At 46.9% G+C, this 20,000-nt stretch overlaps 1 protein-coding gene across 1 annotated transcript in view; it reads left to right on the forward strand.

The window, feature by feature from the left end:
- Nucleotides 1-249: 249 nt before the first annotated feature.
- LOC310787352 (chitobiosyldiphosphodolichol beta-mannosyltransferase-like) overlaps nucleotides 250-20,000 on the forward strand; it is a 29,825-nt gene continuing 10,074 nt past the window's right edge. Inside the window, exons 1-7 of the mRNA XM_083648748.1 lie at nucleotides 250-448; nucleotides 950-1,027; nucleotides 1,859-1,962; nucleotides 3,063-3,211; nucleotides 11,224-11,313; nucleotides 12,240-12,353; nucleotides 13,712-14,049. Coding sequence (XP_083504874.1) covers nucleotides 385-448; nucleotides 950-1,027; nucleotides 1,859-1,962; nucleotides 3,063-3,211; nucleotides 11,224-11,313; nucleotides 12,240-12,353; nucleotides 13,712-14,049 — 937 coding nt within the window. The 5' untranslated portion in view covers nucleotides 250-384. The remainder of the gene's footprint in view (nucleotides 449-949; nucleotides 1,028-1,858; nucleotides 1,963-3,062; nucleotides 3,212-11,223; nucleotides 11,314-12,239; nucleotides 12,354-13,711; nucleotides 14,050-20,000) is intronic.

Raw genomic sequence — 20,000 nt, forward strand, 5'->3', positions numbered from 1 at the left:
TTTGTAGGCCTATTTGTTACCACCCGAAAGCTGGGGCGGTCGATGTCCGTATCTCTCCAGTTTTTCTGTTAGGGCTTGAACGCAGCACAGACTGAACGCCTCCCTCGGCTAGCCACGTCAGGCGGAAGTGGGAGTCAGAGCCAAACAAACATGGCGGACCACTGCTACACTTGCATTACTTTTCTGGGTGTTTCTGCACTAACTGCTGTGCTTCTGGCCGTGTTTTGTTTAACAAGCGCTAACGCAACATGGTCGCTAGTCTCCCTGGCTGTTATACTCGTGTGCGTGTCCACATTGTTACGCAAACTGCGGGAGCGAGCCGCCGGGCAGAGCGAGCGGCGGGTGTGCGTGCTCGTGCTGGGGGACATCGGCCGCAGTCCTCGGATGCAGTACCACGCGCTGTCTCTCAGTAAACACGGATATCACGTGACTTTTATTGGCTTTTTAGGTAAGAATACTGCTGCACTACAAGTCACACTACAACACAACAAACTACTGTCATTCACAACAAGTGAACACTACACTACACTACAACACAAACTCTACTGTCTACAACACAAAGTAATTCACATCATGGCTCCTGTATATCAGGCTGTCTGCCTGCCTGAGCTGTGACACTCTTGTTTGGAGAGAACTTAATCAGCCAAACTTCATTTAAAATCATGGAAATTTAATGTTTCTTTGAATACACCAGCAAGCAAATCATAGGATGTCACCTAAGATCTTACTACATCATCAAGTGACATAACTGATGACATCACAATTGCTCGAGTGACATCACTGATAACATCACAATGGCTCGAGTGACATCACTGATGACATCATAATCTCGAGTGGCATCACTGATGACATCACAATTGCTCGAGTGACATCACTGACGGCATCACTGGTGACATCACCATTGCTCACATAGACTGACTATTATTTTGATGAAATTATTTGATTTCAGACACCAAACCGCATCAGGATGTACTGAGAGATGAGAAGATCAGGATAGTTCCTATTGCAGAAGTTAAAGGCATCCAAGGTAAGTGGTTTACTAGCTGCCTGTCTGTCACTCTGTCTCAACAGTGAGGTTTATTCAGTGAGGTTGTGCTCAGACAGGTTGTTGTCTAACTCAACAGTGAGGTTTATTCAGTGGGGTTGTGCTCAGACAGGGTGTTGTCTAACTCAACAGTGAGGTTTATTCAGTGGGGTTGTGCTCAGACAGGGTGTCTAACTCAACAGTGAGGTTTATTCAGTGAGGTTGTGCTCAGACAGGGTGTCTAACTCAACAGTGAGGTTTATTCAGTGAGGTTGTGCTCAGACAGGTTGTTGTCTAACTCAACAGTGAGGTTTATTCAGTGAGGTTGTGCTCAGACAGGGTGTTGTCTAACTCAACAGTGAGGTTTATTCAGTGAGGTTGTGCTCAGACAGGGTGTTGTCTAACTCAACAGTGAGGTTTATTCAGTGAGGTTGTGCTCAGACAGGTTGTTGTCTAACTCAACAGTGAGGTTTATTCAGTGAGGTTCTGCTCAGACAGGGTGTTGTCTAACTCAACAGTGAGGTTTATTCAGTGAGGTTGTGCTCAGACAGGTTGTTGTCTAACTCAACAGTGAGGTTTATTCAGTGGGGTTGTGCTCAGACAGGTTGTTGTCTAACTCAACAGTGAGGTTTATTCAGTGAGGTTGTGCTCAGACAGGGTGTTGTCTAACTCAACAGTGAGGTTTATTCAGTGAGGTTGTGCTCAGACAGGTTGTCTAACTCAACAGTGAGGTTTATTCAGTGAGGTTGTGCTCAGACAAGGTGTTGTCTAACTGAACAGTGAGGTTGTGCTCAGACAGGGTGTCTAACTTCTTCCTGTTTGTTGTCTTTTCAGCAGGACCAAGAATCCTTACCTATGTGACCAAGGTGATTCTCCAGTCTGTGCAGCTTCTCCATGTGCTGCTGAAGATGGATTTACAGTCTCATATTCTCATGCAGGTGTGTGTGTGTGTGTGTGTGTGGGTGTGGGTGGGTGTGTGTGTGTGTGTGTGTGTGTGTGTGTGTGTGTGTGTGTGTGTGTGTGTGTGTGTGTGTGTGTGTGTGTGTGTGTGTGTGTGTGTGCGTGCGTGCGTGCATGCGTGCGTGCATGCGTGAGAGACGTGTGTGTTTGTAATGAGTAAGTTGAGTAACTCAGTAAGCTAAGTGTAACATATGGCACACACTCCTCATCGTTCAACAACACTCCTCATGTGTTGGACTGCAATGTAAAGGTAGCAGAGGATTAGTCTCTTAGAACAGACGAGTTGGCTTCCGCAATTTTCAAAATGCTTCCGCCATACCGTCTGTACTTCGTGGGGGAGAATCATGCACCAACCGGAATGGGAAGTAGAAAGGCGGGTCTTCCGCTCATTAGTCCAATCAGAATCCAATATGCCGCATTTTTCGTGGACACACGTGTCGTGATTGGTCGGATTCCGTCGAACTTCTTTCCTGTCTGAAGGTTTTTTTCCCAACTTCCTTGTGCATGTTCTGGGGGTGTAACGTACAGACTGTGTATAGCTGCATTCACCGGATGTAGATGAGACAGTCTGTTTTAAGAGACTAGCAGAAGATCCACGCTGTATGTGAAGCATCACACCTGTAACAACCTTTGACCTTTCACTCAACCACTTTCTTCTTGTTCCTTTTGTTCTCCTATTACTCACAATCACAAAACAATCTCACAATGTGGGACCGAAATCACAGACAGACAGACAGACAGACAGACAGACAGACAGACAGACAAGACAGGCAGGCAGACAAGACAGACAGACCAGACAGACAGACAGACAGACAAGACAGACAGACCAGACAGACAGACAGACAGACAGACAGACAGACAGACAGACAGACAAGACAGACAGACCAGACAAGACAGACCAGACCAGACAGACAGACAGACAGACCAGACAGACAGACAGACAGACAGGCAGACAGGCAGGCAGACAGGCAGGCAGACAGGCAGACGCCACTTTGGCAGATGTATGTACATTGTATTGATGTTGAATGTGACCTCCAGACAGGAAGCAGCCTCTAAACTGATTGTGTTCGTATCCCAGAATCCCCCTGGCTTGCCCAGCATGGCGGTGGCTTGGCTGGTGTGTGGACTTCGTGGCTCCAGGTTCATCATCGACTGGCACAACTACGGCTACACCATCATGGCACTGTCCCACGGAGCGGGACACCCTGTAGTCCGACTGGCAAAGTGGTGAGTGGTCACCAGAACATCACAATGATGATTCACCATCAAAACCATCACAATGATTCACCATCAAAACCATCACAATAATGATTCACCATCAAAACCATCACAATAATGATTCACCATCAAAACCATCACAATGATTCACCATCATGTACTAACATCATGTAACTTATGGAGATGAAAGTCACCAAATCACTCAAAATCTCTAAATAGCTGCAACATGTGAAGGGTTTCTGCAGGCCACCACTCATTTACACCAGAGCATGTGAGCGGAGCAGAGCGGTGATAATTACCGCTCCTCGCTCCCGGAGCGGCCCTGTCCACCCGCTCCAGCGCTCCAGACCGCTCAAGACCGCTCCGCTCCAGACCGCTCCCCGCTCCATACTAGGGATGGGCATTTCTAGCAAAAACACTGTAGAGTTGCTGAGCGACGGAGGCAAAAAGAGATGTTTTCCAATTCAACAGCAGGTGTTTTATTTACAGAAGTGGATCCCAGCAGGTATTTACAGTGCAGATTTTGGCCAAAAAGACAAACCAAACAAAAAGATAATTGCAAAATCAAGACAAAATGAATGAAAAAGGTTAAGGCAAATTATAGGTCAAGTCTGCACTAAAAGGCAATGCTCAAGAGTGAATGCGCCTCAGCAGAAGACAAGCAGCCCAGACTGCATGTGGCCTGTCCTTCTGACAGCCAGGTATGAATCTCCCCTTGGAGCTCCAGCCTCCACCATTATATAGGAGCTGGCTCCTACCAAGAGACAGGAATTAGTATTCACAATCAATTATCACAGAGCATCACTTCACAAGCATAATGTCTCCACTATATTGAATTGAGCAATAACAATAATGATTTAAACACGTTAGAAATAATTTGGATGCTTCTAAACAAGTAAAATAGCTTTCCAACAAATCCCCATTGAACCCCCCTGCTCCTTTACCACACTTGGCCCGACCCCCCGGGAAACCGTCCATAAAAGGAGGTGAGAGACTCCGCCTCTGGTTTTCCGGTCTAAATCAGAGGATCGTCCACTGCAGCCAGGAACAAGGTGACAAACAATTTGTGAACATGCTTTAATAAATAACATTTAATTGCACAGACTAAATGTCTCTTTGTCATTAATTCATATTGCAACGTTCTGTGTAAAAATGCAAGACTACAGCTGTGTTGTTATGTGCATGCATTTATGAATGAATCAATGTTACTTCGCGCCCTTGGACTTCAAACAAAGAGAGAGAGAAGCGCGACATGGGAGAGAGAGAGAGAGAGAGACACAGCACCGTCACGGCAACATGGACACTTCTATGCCGGCAAGATGTCATTAGAAATGGTCATGGAGCATGTGTATGTGTGAGAGTGTGCACCTTACTTTATAGGGCACGGGCTAGCCCCGTGACATTCCCCCCCCCTTCTGAAGACGCCCCCTGTAGAGTCCTGGAAAGGTAGTCTGCAGTGCAGTTCTCAACTCCCTTCCTGTAGTGGACCTCAAAGTCGTATGGCTGCATTGCGAGGAACCACCTGGTGATCCTGCCGTTGGTGTCCTTCATGTCCTTCAGCCAGGAGAGTGCACGATGATCCGTCTCCAGGGTGAACTTCCTCCCCAGCAAGTAGTACTTCAGGGAGTCGAGCGACCACTTGATGGCAAGACACTCCTTCTCCACCACAGAGTATCTTCCTTCATGCTCCAGGAGCTTCCTGCTAATATAAGCAATGGGTTGGAGGTTACCTGGTTCCCCTTGCAGCAACGCCGCTCCAATGGCCACGTCTGATGCATCCGTCTGGACTGTGAATGGCTGCTCAAAGTCCGGGCTCCTCAGAACGGGCTCGCTGCACAGGGAATCCTTCAGGCTCTGGAAGGCCGCCTCACAGTCCTCTGTCCATCGCACCTTGTTTGGCAGGTTCTTCCTAGTAAGGTTTGTAAGTGGGGCAGAGACAGTTGAGAAGCGAGGGATGAATTGACTGTAAAACCCCACCAGACCCATGAAGGATTTCACCTGTTTCTTGGTAGTAGGCCTCTCAGCTCTCCTGACTGCATCCACCTTCCCGACTTGTGGTTGAACGACCCCCTTCCCCAGCACAAAACCCAAATACTGAGTCTCTTGCTTGCCAAGGGAGCACTTGTCAGCACGGACGGTCAGGCCCGCTTCCTTGAGTTTGTTCAGCACAGTCTGTAGATGATGCAGATGTTCTTCCCATGAGTTGCTGTATACTACAATATCATCAAGGTAAGCTGCTGAAAACCACTCTGTGCCTGCCAGGACTCTGTCCATCAAACGCTGGAAAGTAGCAGGTGCACCATGGAGACCAAATGGAAGGACTGTGAACTGAAAGTGTCCAAAATGAGTTCTGAAGGCTGTGACCTCTTTACTTTCTGGGGAGAGGGGGACCTGCCAGTAGCCCTTGCACAGGTCGAGAGTGCTGATGTAGCTTGCACCTCCAATCCTCTCAACCAGATCGTCTATTCTTGGCATGGGATACCAACCCAGCTCACTTACGCTATTTACTTTTCTGAAGTCCAAGCAGAACCTCAGAGTTCCATCCTTTTTGGGGACTAAAATGATCGGACTGCTCCACTCACTGGAGGACGGCTCAATGACCCCCATTTCCCTCATCACCTCCAGCTCCCTCTTCAACACCGGCAGCAGGCGTTCTGGAACCCTGTAGATACGCTGGCGAAGAGGTGTGGGAGTGGGATCTTTCAGTTTGATGCGGTGGTGAGTGACCTCTGTGCGGCCCGGAGTCTCCCGGAACAGTCCCAGGGGGAAGATCTGAAGCAGCTCCCTCCTCTTCTCCTCTTCAAGGTGGCTTAGATCCAGCTGTGGCTCCCCCTCTGGTCCTGATAGGTACTGCTCCTCTGACTCCTCTTCTTCCTCCACAGCCTTGATGAACAGAGTGCACCTCACTGGTGATGGAGGGGTGGGACGAGGGTGCCATTTCTTGAGCATGTTAATGTGGAAAGTTTGTAATGGCTGCCTCCGGTCAGGCATGTGTATCTGATATGTCACCGGACCCATCTTCTGTTTGACCTGGAAGGGGCCCTGCCACTTTGCCAACAGTTTGTACTCTGACGTCGGCAAAAGCAACAGGACTTCCTCCCCAGGTTCAAAACTCCGCTGCCTGGCGGACTGGTCATACCATTCCTTCTGCTTTGCCTGTGCCTGGAGAAGGTTCTCCCTGGCGATCGCTGTGGACTTCATGAGCTGCTCCCTCATCTTCAGGACATAGGAGACGATGTTCATGTCTTGTGCTTTCCCAGACCCCTCCCAGGTTTCACGGAGTACATCCAAAGGACCTCTGACCTGGTGGGCATAAAGCAGCTCAAAAGGTGAAAAGCCCGTAGAGGCCTGGGGGACCTCCCGGTAAGCAAACAGAAGGAACGGCAGCCATTTGTCCCAATCCTTCCCAGTGTCTGACACAAACTTTTTGAGCATCCCCTTCAAAGTCTGGTTGAAACGCTCAACTAGGCCATCTGTCTGAGGGTGGTAGGGGGTGGTCCTCACTCTCTTAACCCCTAACATCTGATAGGCCTGTGCGAGCGTTCGACTCATGAAGTTGGGGCCCTGGTCCGTCAACACCTCCCTGGGAATCCCTACTTGAGAGAAAAACTTAAGCAAGGCTGAGGCTACCTGCTTAGCTGTCACTTCTCTTAAAGGGAACGCTTCGGGGTATCTGGTGGCATAGTCACTAATGACCAGGATAAACCTGTTCCCCGCCTGGCTCCTCTCCAGCGGGCCCACTATGTCTACTCCTATGCGCTCAAACGGAGTACTAATGACAGGAAGTGGAATAAGGGGTACCGGGGCAGTAGCTCTCCCTGCCGTCAACTGGCATTCTGGACAGGTTTTACAGTAATCTTTGACTTGGGTATACATCCCTGGCCAGAAAAAACGTTTGGAGATTCGCATGAAGGTTTTCATGAAGCCTAGGTGACCTGCCCAAGGGATTGTGTGCCCAAGCCTCAAAACTTCCTCTCTACAGGACTTGGGAAGGACTAGCTGTCTGCCATCTTCAGACTGCCTGTAAAGAAGGTCATTCACAATCAGAAACTGCTCTCTGAGGGGCGTGACTGTGGGGCCTTTTGTCGCCTCCCTAAAGGAGTTCACAAGAGTGGAGTCGTCATGCTGTTGTTTAGCAAGATCATTGGGCAATGTATGTACATCGAGCTCTGGAGCTGAAAGTTCTTGTTCTGTTGGCTGTAGCAGCTGTTCCCCAACTAGCTGCCTACGCCTCTCCAATCTGTCCTCTAGTGTGACTGTGGGCCCCACTACAACCTCTTCCCCATGAAACGGCATTAGCTGCAGTGTGTCTGCCTCAGTGTCTGGGGTGCTAGGTAGCGGCACTGCCTCAGGTGTAATGGGTGGTTCTGCCTGCTGCGTTACTGAAACCACTGGTGGAAATGTGTCAGGGACTGGCGTCACTACTACCCGTTTAGCTTTGGACCGTGTAACCGCGCCACAAAACCTTCCCCTGCTTTTATTGATGAGGTCATACAGAACTGGCAAATCTGTGCCTAACAGAATGGGACAGGGCAAGTCTGGGGCAACACCAACTTTCATGAGGTAAACTTGTTCTTCTACCTCAATGTAAACCTCAGCTGTGGGAGCCTGCTCCTTATGTCCATGGACACAAATGACGGGAACTGTTTCTCCCTCACACCACAAACCCTGAGGGATAAGCTGAGCCCTAACCAGGGACTGTGAACAACCAGTGTCTAACAGGGCCTTGTATGGTCTACCATTTAGCTGCACCGTGACCAGAGGGGAGTTTAACTGCTCCGCAGAGGGAACATTGGGCTCAGGTCTAGGGGCATAGCAGAGATTGGTGGCCTTATACTTCATGGGGCAGACAGGACGTGTATGGCCTGCCTCACCACAGTTGTAACAAACAACCTGTGTTTTGTCACTTGGTGGAGCCTTGCTCCTAGAGTACTCCTGAAAAGGCCTGCTTAATCTAGGTTGGCTAGGAGAGTAACTGGCTGGACCACCCCCCTTAACCATCCCCTCAGACTTACCCCCTGCCTGGCGCAGTCCAGCGTAGTGGTAGGCCGTTGGACCCCTGTGAGCTGAAACATAGGTGTCAACCAGCTCTGCGGCCTTTGCTGCTGTCTCAGGATCACGTTCTCTGACCCACGTCCGCACCTCTGGATGGAGAACCCTGAGGAACTGCTCCAGCACCATCTTCTCAAGGAGGTCCTCCTTGCTGGCGGTGCTGAAACCAACCCACTTGCAGAACAAGTCCTTGAGGCGGGTATACAGCTCCTGTGGGGACTCGTCCGCTGGTGTCTCCAGGGTACGAAAGCGTTGACAGTAAAAGTCTCTGTTAATTTCATATTTTCTTAAAACTGCCGCTTTTAGCCTGTCATAGTTCTGAGTGTCGGCTGGGTCCATAGCTACAAAAGCACTTCTTGCTTTACCTGTTAGCAAGGGAATTAGCCGGATGGACCAGTCCCGTTGCGGCCAGTTATAAACAGCTGCCAGTCTTTCAAAAGTTGTCAGGAAATGTTCAATGTCATCAGAGTCTTCCAACCTTACCAGCTTTGGTTCTCCCACTGGCACCCTACTCGCCCCAGGTACTGGCTGTGGTGGTAAGGACTGTGGCCTGGTTGCCTCCATGTCCAGTTGGAGCTGGTGGACCTGGTGGTTGAGGACATTAATCTTCTGCTCCTGCTTGACATTGTCCTTCTCCAACCTACTTTCCCTCTCCATCTGAAATTTCATGAAGGTTTGAAACATATTAGCCACAGTGGAGAGACTTGCCTCTTGGGAAATGCCAATGTCCATTGATGGCTGGAAAATGCCCGTCACAGCAGCACCCCCAATGGCACCGTCTTCCTCTGTAGTCTCCACTTGCTGCTGACGTGTAGCTGGTTTTGGAGGCATCTTGGTCGCTTTTCTTCTGACACCACATGTAGAGTTGCTGAGCGACGGAGGCAAAAAGAGATGTTTTCCAATTCAACAGCAGGTGTTTTATTTACAGAAGTGGATCCCAGCAGGTATTTACAGTGCAGATTTTGGCCAAAAAGACAAACCAAACAAAAAGATAATTGCAAAATCAAGACAAAATGAATGAAAAAGGTTAAGGCAAATTATAGGTCAAGTCTGCACTAAAAGGCAATGCTCAAGAGTGAATGCGCCTCAGCAGAAGACAAGCAGCCCAGACTGCATGTGGCCTGTCCTTCTGACAGCCAGGTATGAATCTCCCCTTGGAGCTCCAGCCTCCACCATTATATAGGAGCTGGCTCCTACCAAGAGACAGGAATTAGTATTCACAATCAATTATCACAGAGCATCACTTCACAAGCATAATGTCTCCACTATATTGAATTGAGCAATAACAATAATGATTTAAACACGTTAGAAATAATTTGGATGCTTCTAAACAAGTAAAATAGCTTTCCAACAAATCCCCATTGAACCCCCCTGCTCCTTTACCACACTTGGCCCGACCCCCCGGGAAACCGTCCATAAAAGGAGGTGAGAGACTCCGCCTCTGGTTTTCCGGTCTAAATCAGAGGATCGTCCACTGCAGCCAGGAACAAGGTGACAAACAATTTGTGAACATGCTTTAATAAATAACATTTAATTGCACAGACTAAATGTCTCTTTGTCATTAATTCATATTGCAACGTTCTGTGTAAAAATGCAAGACTACAGCTGTGTTGTTATGTGCATGCATTTATGAATGAATCAATGTTACTTCGCGCCCTTGGACTTCAAACAAAGAGAGAGAGAAGCGCGACATGGGAGAGAGAGAGAGAGAGAGACACAGCACCGTCACGGCAACATGGACACTTCTATGCCGGCAAGATGTCATTAGAAATGGTCATGGAGCATGTGTATGTGTGAGAGTGTGCACCTTACTTTATAGGGCACGGGCTAGCCCCGTGACAAACACTATTCGAAATTCGCTGGCCAAATTCGAATTTAATTCGAATTTCGAAAAAAAAAAAAAAAATGTAAAAAAAAAAAAAAAAAAAAAAAAAAAAAAAAATTGTGAGTGAAATGTTGCATTGTCTCCCCTGATTCTAAGTCTACGGCTTTATTAATTAATATAAAAAGCTTCTGCTGTGGATTTTTAGCTCAAACAAGCATTGCACCACTGAAGTAAAGAACATGTTACATGACATTGACATTTTCGAAAATAAAAAACAGTTTTGACAATCATGAGTGGTTCATTAAATATTTAGTAGGCTCAGGTCTGAGTGCCAAAGGGGTGCCAAAGTCACCCCCTCTCCCTCTTCATGGGATTTCATCTGCCATTAATCTTTCCATAAACCTTGCTTAAAATGCTTATAAAAATTGTTTTACTTGCTCAAACCAAGCGATTTGACTATACTTAGAATCAGGGGAGACAATGCAACATTTCACTCAAAAAAAAAAAAAATTTTTTTTTTTTTTTTCGAATTTCGAATTTCAATAATAAAAGTCGACCTTGATAATAACAACGATTATTCGAAAATTCGAAATTCGATGCCCATCCCTACTCCATACAGATTTCACCCGCTCGCACTCACCGCTCTGCTCCGCTCAAAAGAATAAAAGAGATAAAAAGGCAGGGTGTTTTAAACGCCTGGGCGATGGGCATTGCTCACTACAAATAACATGAGCTCAGCAGAGTCGGCTGCATGTTCGTTTCTCTTCCTTCTCGTCTCGCAGCAGCTGGAAAGAAAATAGTGGGCGTGCACATGGCCACGCACCGATGCATTCTGTTTCGAACATGTTGTGATTGAAACTGGAGCGGTACTGAGCAGTACTGAGCGGGTGATCGGTGCCGCTCCAACTTTCGCTCCGGTACCGCTCTGGTCCCCGCTCCCCGCTCTGCCAAAATCCCCCCGCTCCGCTCCGCTCCCTCTGATTTACACACAGTTGGTTTGAACCATTTTCTCTCCCTGCTCTCTCCCACATACACACACACACACACACACACACACACACACACACACACACACACACACACACACACACAGACACACACACACACACACACACTCTTACTTTCTCTCTCTGCTCTCTCCCAGGTACGAGCGCCTGTTCGGCCCTCTGGCCACTCACAGCCTGTGTGTTACCAACGCTATGAAGGACGACCTGCAGACCAACTGGGGCATCAAGTAAGACTCATTCTGCTCTGTAATGATTCTGCATGAGACAAAGCACACATCATCATGAGCTGTATGAGACAAAGCACACTTCATAATGTGCTGTATGAGACAAAGCACACATCATAATGAGCTGTATGAGACAAAGCACACTTCATAATGAGCTGTATGAGAAACCCTCATGAGACAAAGCACACATCATAATGAGCTGTATGAGAAACCCTCATGAGACAAAGCACACATCATAATGAGCTGTATGAGACAAAGCACACTTCATAATGTGCTGTATGAGACAAAGCACACATCATAATGAGCTGTATGAGACAAAGCACACTTCATAATGAGCTGTATGAGAAACCCTCATGAGACAAAGCACACATCATAATGAGCTGTATGAGAAACCCTCATGAGACAAAGCACACATCATAATGAGCTGTATGAGAAACCCTCTGCAATAGATACAGCAAGATGTATGAACAGTATGGAAGCAGCCACCTCTCCACCACCTGACCAACTCCACTCACATGCTGCCTTTGTGTCACACATGGAACAAAAAGGAATCATTTTGGACTCAAACATGAACTGTGAGCTGCAGGCCAGAACACCTCCACGCCCTGAGATTATAGCTACATCTTAAAGGTACATTCAGCCATGTTTTTCTGTTCAATTAAGTGTTAAATGGCTCTATAGTCTGAGTCTCTACGACTTATGGTTGCGGAGATACGTCCGCCCTGCATGCAGGACTACAGGAGAGCGATAGAGGACAGCGGGGGGTTGGGGGTTTCAAGTCACTGACCAAACACTCTATTTCAGTCAGAATATAGAGCCACTTATTTTAACAGAAAAACATCGCTGAATGTACCTTTAAACTATTTATTCTCATGAAGCAACTTGTTTAATATAAAGATTTCATGGGTTGTGTCACGTGACCTCCGCAGGGCGACCACTCTGTACGACAAACCGCCCTCTATCTTCAGAGAAACGCCACTGCAGCTCCAGCATGATCTGTTCATGAGACTGGCCAAGACCATCCCCCAGTTTCAGCCCAGCAGGTGAGTGCAAGACAAAACACACGCACGCACACACACACACACACACACACATGCACGCACGCACACGCACACACACACGCACACACACACACACACACACGCACGCACGCACGCACACACACATGCACGCACGCACACGCACACACACACACACACACACACACACACATACACTAGGGATGGGCATTTTAAGCAATTTAAATACTCGAGTACTCTCCTTCTATTATGAACGAGTGCTCGAGTACTCGCGCGCGCGCGAGGGGGGGGGGGGGCTGTGTGATTACTATGGTAATGACTGAGCAGGGGAAATCTGCTGTGTATGTGGCTGTTCACACATAACGTTTGCATTTTTGCATGGAAAAAGCGCTACCTGGAGCATTTTTTGTCAGGAGAGGGACTGACTGTGATATTAGGTGACGCTAAGCTAACATCTAAAGCCTACCTTTAGACAGTATCTCCGATGGTTGGATTAGCGCTTTGGAGCAGACAAGTTGTGAAACAAGCGAAGGCATTTGATTTCCAATACATGTCCATTATTGCTGAATAGTGATCACCATGATGCGATTGTCTCCCAAAAAGTGATTCTTTCTCCACATTTCTTGTGACTAACGTTATGGGAAACGACAGTGTAGTCAGTAAACTAGTGCAACATTTTGAATTAGTTTTATCGGGCGTGCGCTATGAAGAAGCGTCCGTTTCATGCGGGAGAATCTCCAGCCACCATTTTCGGGAAGAGCTGGAAAACTTCTGGTTAAAACTTTCAAAATAATGTTACTTAAACAAAAGTAAATAGCTTATTGATGCACGTTGGAGGAGAAAAGGTATTTCAATGAATGAAGCAGCATCCTTGTATCAAAATACTTGTTGTGATGTTATATGGCGTGAAACTGTGGCTGTAACGCATTACTCAAAATAAATAAGGTTACAATAAGGGTTTTATTTTGAAAGCAACAAAGCGGATGATGTACTTGTACATTCTGGCTGACTTGACACCCGGCCGTGCAGTTGCTGCTGGTTGCGGCCAGATCCACATGACGATGCGTGCGTAGATCTTCTATACCATTTTTAAAGGGGTGGGGAGTGGGGCGAGTACCCGAACAGCAGAAACGTTACTCGAATACTGACGTTATGAACGAGTGCTCGAGTACCCGAGTACTCGCGCACATCCCTAACACACACACACACACACACACACACACTCATTCCTGATGGGTCGTCCAGGTAGAGCGGTTCATTCCTACACTGGAGTACGATGGAATTATTTTTCTATCTTTTATAGAGTAGCACAGGGATGATGTATTTTTATAGGCTTTATCCAGAAATCTCCAGCAGCAGACCTGATGCTGAGCGTTTTGCAGGTTGGAGTGTGTGGAGAGCGAGGTGGAGAGGACGTGTCTGGAGAGCGAGGTGGAGAGGACGTGTCTGGAGAGCGAGGTGGAGAGGACGTGTCTGGAGAGCGAGGCGGAGAGGACGTGTCTGGAGAGCGAGGTGGAGAGGACGTGTCTGGGGAGCGAGGTGGAGAGGACGTGTCTGGAGAGCGAGGTGGAGAGGACGTGTCTGGAGAGCGAGGTGGAGAGGACGTGTCTGGAGAGCGAGGTGGAGAGGACGCAGTTCTCAGCTCGCGGCCTCACTGACGACACGGTGACCTTGACCCCGGGCCGGCCTGCACTCCTGCTCAGCAGCACCAGCTGGACGGGTCAGTGCTGCTCACACTACTGATACTACAGACGGGTCAGTGCTGCTCACACTGTACTGATACTACAGACGGGTCAGTGCTGCTCACACTGTACTGATACTACAGACGGGTTAGTGCTGCTCACACTGTACTGATACTACAGACGGGTCAGTGCTGCTCACACTGTACTGATACTACAGACGGGTTAGTGCTGCTCACACTGTACTGATACTACAGACGGGTTAGTGCTGCTCACACTGTACTGATACTACAGACAGGTCAGTGCTGCTCACACTGTACTGATACTACAGACGAGTCAGTGCTGCTCACACTGTACTGATACTACAGACGGGTCAGTGCTGCTCACACTGTACTGATACTACAGACGGGTCAGTGCTGCTCACACTGTACTGATACTACAGACGGGTCAGTGCTGCTCACACTGTACTGATACTGCAGACGGGTCAGTGCTGCTCACACTGTACTGATACTACAGACGGGTCAGTGCTGCTCACACTGTACTGATACTACAGACGGGTCAGTGCTGCTCACACTGTACTGATACTGCAGACGGGTCAGTGCTGCTCACACTGTACTGATACTACAGACGGGTCAGTGCTGCTCACACTGTACTGATACTACAGACGGGTCAGTGCTGCTCACACTGTACTGATACTGCAGACGGGTCAGTGCTGCTCACACTGTACTGATACTGCAGACGGGTCAGTGCTGCTCACACTGTACTGATACTACAGACAGGTCAGTGCTGCTCACACTGTACTGATACTACAGACAGGTCAGTGCTGCTCACACTGTACTGATACTGCAGACGGGTCAGTGCTGCTCACACTGTACTGATACTGCAGACGGGTCAGTGCTGCTCACACTGTACTGATACTACAGACGGGTCAGTGCTGCTCACACTGTACTGATACTACAGACGGGTCAGTGCTGCTCACACTGTACTGATACTACAGACGAGTCAGTGCTGCTCACACTGTACTGATACTACAGACGGGTCAGTGCTGCTCACACTGTACTGATACTACAGACGGGTCAGTGCTGCTCACACTGTACTGATACTGCAGACGGGTCAGTGCTGCTCACACTGTACTGATACTACAGACGAGTCAGTGCTGCTCACACTGTACTGATACTACAGACGGGTCAGTGCTGCTCACACTGTACTGATACTACAGACGAGTCAGTGCTGCTCACACTGTACTGATTAGAGCTGTGCATCTTCACTGATCTCACGATTCGATACGATTCGATTATACAAGTCTACGATTCGATTCGATTATACGATGCATCTCGATGCATCTCCGATGCATCTCGATGCATCGCGATGCATCTTAAATCGATGCATCACTTTTTCCGCAATACATGATTTATTTTTTCTCATTTAATAATCCAAGTATTCTTTAAAAATCTTGTTTTTGATTACCACAAATCAATATTTATATTTTTCCTGCCTTACCTTATGAACAAAAGTCATTTTTGTATTACTACATCAAGTTTACACACATGGGTCAAAAATGACCCATTTATCCAAGTGCGATTTAAAAATAAATGAAGGCATATTACAATAATATTTTTCTTCAAATACTTATTTTAGATGTGATTCGGGCCAAACAATCATACATTTAATATTTGAAACATGTTTATTTGTCATTTTGGCGAACATCTGACAGTTAACTGAAAATAAACTTGTGAATTTGACCAAAATAAAATAAAATAGAACTGATCACATCAGTAAAGCACAAATGGTCAATTCAGTTCTTACGATTCCTCACAAGTAGCACAAATGACCACTGTACGTTTGTGCTCATTGCACACAGGCCTCTTGCACTGGGAACACCAGCTGCTGACTTTTCTGTTTTTGGCAGATGGGCAGATCGCACACCTCTTCCTCTTCGCCGCGCCCTTCTGTCTCATGTCCTCTTGTGGTTGGGTGGTGACTATGTTTTGTTTTTCTATCCCGCATCTATCTTCCCATTGCCTCTATGATATGCTTTTGGAGTGTGGGTGTGCCCTCCATGCGGCTCTTCATATGTGGCATGACCAGCTCTTTGCCCAGCTCCTTGATGAATAGTCGGCGTGCATTGGTGACCCCACCCATGTAACCAGGGTGTTCTGCAGTGAAGTTGGTGTAGGCATTGAGGGTGGAAATATCCAGCATATTGTACCAGAGCACCATGTTCTCCGCTTGCATGTGTAGGTGCCAACCATCTGATCTGTTGTGTCCACTCCTCCTTTTGTTCTGTTGTAGTACAGTATCACTTCTGGTTTCTTCTTCTGACTGTCTTCATCCACTGCTTTGTCATCATGCATTGTGCTCAGCAGGACAACAGCCTTTCCTTTCTTCTGCACATAGCTCACCATGGTCATGTTGCCATTGAATCCGAATTCTGAGCTATGAATCACCCGTGATTTGGATGGTTTCATGATAGGTGGTATGTCTGGCTTGTTCTGGCGAAGAGTCCCTACAATAGTCAGGTTCTTCTCGAGGAGCTTCTCAGCCAGAGGGATACTGGTGAAGAAGTTGTCCATTGTGATGTTGCGACCTATGAGAGGGGGTGAGAAAAACAAAATATTCAACATAGAATTAAAAATTATATAAATTCTAACAGTGTGCTAGAACTTATACATTTATTTCCATATTCTATATTCACCTGTCTGTCTGATTCCACTGCACAATTTTAGGACAATGTTCTCCCCAAGGTTCCTCTGCACCTCCTCTCCTGGCTGTCTCCCTGTGTAGACAATTCCATCTATTGCATAAGGGACCCTTGCATCACACATCCAGAAGATTTTTATCCCGTACTTCGCAGGCTTGCTGGGCATATACTGCAAGAACTTGCACCTGCCCCGGAATGGCACCAGCTGTTCATCTATGGTGACACAGTCACTAGGGATGAACCGTCTTCTGCAATTATCCAGGAAACAGTCCCACACGTATCTAAATGCCGCCATGTGGTCTGTTTCCAGACGTAATGCCCTGGTCCTCTTGTCGTCAAACCGTATGAAGCGGCGGATATCCTCATATCTCCTGAGCCCCATGGTGGCCTTGTACATTGGATTTTGCAGCGGATCCAGAAACAGCTCCCGCAAGGCCACATCCCAGCTCTTGTCCCCCCCGGAAAGGAGGGTTACACCAATAAAGGCCATGAATTCTTCTTTCTCGACGCTTCTCCACTTTTTCCCTTTAGCTGCGGCTGCTCTTCGTCCCTCTAAGTTGGTGCATTTTAGAACCTCCTCAATGATGTTGTCACTGATGAACATATCCCATGCATCTTTCGGTGAAACAGCTCTTGATCCGGGTGTAGGTCCTGGGCAGCTTCTGAGCCTCAGAATGTTATGGCTTCTTGTTCTGCTGGAAGTGGGGGGATTCTCATTCCAGTAAGACCCCTTTTTACTCAGTCTATTGGACTGGGTCTGCGTTTCCTCTTCTAAGGACTCATCATCAGATGAGTCACCTATGTCTATGTCTTCTTCATCTAGGAGAGCTGGATTTGAAGACACACCCACATCTCCAGCTTGATCCTGTGGCACATAGTCCGGGTCATCATCCTCAGATATGTCAGACTCAGAATCATTTCCAATCGCCTCCTCATCTGGTTCTTCATCCAGCATCCTTAGAACCATCTCAGCTGTAAATCTGTGAGCAGCCATACTCTGGATAAAGCAAATCAAACGTACAATACTTTCAAATGCACATCAATTTACATTTCTATCTTGAGTTTTATGTTGGTGACCCAGCTATAAGATTAGTTTAGCTAACAAGAATATAATATGTCAACAGCTAGCTAATAGTATTGGAAACATTTCCCTTTCTGACAAGTAATGTACAAAAATTAAATTATGCCAACCCTTTCACAAGGCATCAAACAATTGTAAAACAACTTACTTACTTATCAGATGTTCAAAGGCAGCCGTGCTGAGTAGACAAATGTGTGTCAGGTGAGTAGTTGTCCGCACCAAATACATTCCTAATTGCAAACATGCTCAAACTCAAAAGGTTCCTACCAAATGCCACAGTGAATGCAGGTGGGTCATTTCTGACCCATGTGTGTGAAGTTGATGTGTGAATACAAAAGCTGTGCTTGTTCATAGAGTAAGAAATGAAACATAAAAAGTATGATTTGTGCTGAATAAAAACATGATATTTACTGAATATATGTGATAGTAAATGATAAAATACATTTATTTCAGATATATAGCAAAGCAACGCTCAGGCTTACATGAAATAACATAGAAAATAGATGTGGGTCCTTTTTGACCCATGTTGTGCATTGGAAGGGTAGTAATACAAAAATCATTTTTATTCAAAAAGTATGAAGAGAAAGCATAAAATAACAATGTTTAATGACCAAAAACAAGTTACCGTAAATTCCGGACTATAAGGCGCACCGGTATATAAGCCGCAGCACCAAAATTGACTATTTTTTCTTATATAAGCCGCACCGGTCTATAAGCCGCGGGTGTTTTGATGTTTAATTACCATATGTAATGGTTCGTGCACAGAGAGGAATGTCGGGAAAGAGATGGCTGTTTGGGGAAGCTCCCATTTATTAACATTTCAACAAAACAAGCATTACGGTAGGCTATAAGAAGCTCCCATTTATTAACATTTCAACAAAATAAATACCGTAGCTATAAAAAATAAAACAATAATAATAATAATAAAACAATCCTCAAAAGGATAATGTGCTGTAAACAATAAAACAATCCTCAAAAGGATAAAGTGCTGTAAACAATAAAACAATTCTCAAAAGGTTAAGGTAAGGTGCAGTAAATAACTGGAAAACAATAATATAACAATCCTCAAAAGGATAAGGTGCTGCCAACAATGAAACCAGGTACCGTAATCCTTGTCTTCATCTTTTAGGTGAAGGTGCAGCAAACGGCTGTAAACAGAGTCAAAGTCAAGTCACTAATCCTCGTCTTCCTCTTCTTCCTCCGTACTGAAACCAGCAAAGTCCTCAACTTCAGTGTCGGAAACGAACAGGTTCAGGGTGGCTTCGGCTCTCTCCTTCGTTGTCGCTCTCAAAACCAACGAACTCCTCTTCGTCACTGTCGGAATCGAACAGCCTCTGAAGGCCCTCAGCTGTGGCGGCGTCCTCCTCTTCATCACGCAGCAGTCCAGCCTTTCGGAACCCGTTGGTGATCGTGGATGTTTTAACACTCCTCCACGCTGTCAGGACCCACTGGCAAACTTGAGCGAAAGTTGCTTTTCGCATGCGCCCTGTTTTTGTGAATGATTTGTCGCCGCTCGTCATCCACGTCTCCCACTCAACGCGTAGTGCCACTTTGAATGCACGATTGACACTGATGTCGAGTGGCTGCAGATGCTTGGTCGTGCCCCCAGGAATCACAGCTGGAATGGAGTTTGTGGTCTTGATGGCTGCTTTCACCGAATCTGTTATATGAGCCCTCATGCTGTCGAGAACGAGCAAAGCTTTCTTTTGGTGAAAGAATCCTCCAGGGCGCTTGACGTAGCACTCAGCCAACCACTCCTTCATGACACTTTCCATCATCCACCCTTTCTTGTTGACTCTGACGCATATCCCACTGGGAATTTTCTCTTCGGCATCGTAATCCGCTTGAAAATCACCATTGGCGGCAGCTTTGCTCCAGATGCTGTGCAGCTGAGAACACAAGTGAAATTCGTTCTCTCGTGCCCAGTGGTTCTCAATGTGATCGACGATTCACCTTTCTTGTTAACAGTGCGAGTGAGTGGCAGGTCGAACGTCAAAGGCACTTCATCCATGTTTATGATCTGCTCCGGTTCGATGGAATATTCCTTGATCTTCCTTTGTGTGTATTCGCCGAAGTTTGCGATTTTCTCCTGGTAGTCGGGAGGGAGTTGTTGGCACACAGTCGTCCGCGCCCTGACGGACAGTCCCTTTCGTCTCATGAATCGGAAGCACCAAGATGGCCCACCTCTGAAATGTTCAATTTTCATTTCG

Source organism: Poromitra crassiceps (genome assembly GCF_964638095.1).
Source record: "Poromitra crassiceps genome assembly, chromosome: 13".
NCBI lineage: Eukaryota > Metazoa > Chordata > Actinopteri > Beryciformes > Melamphaidae > Poromitra > Poromitra crassiceps.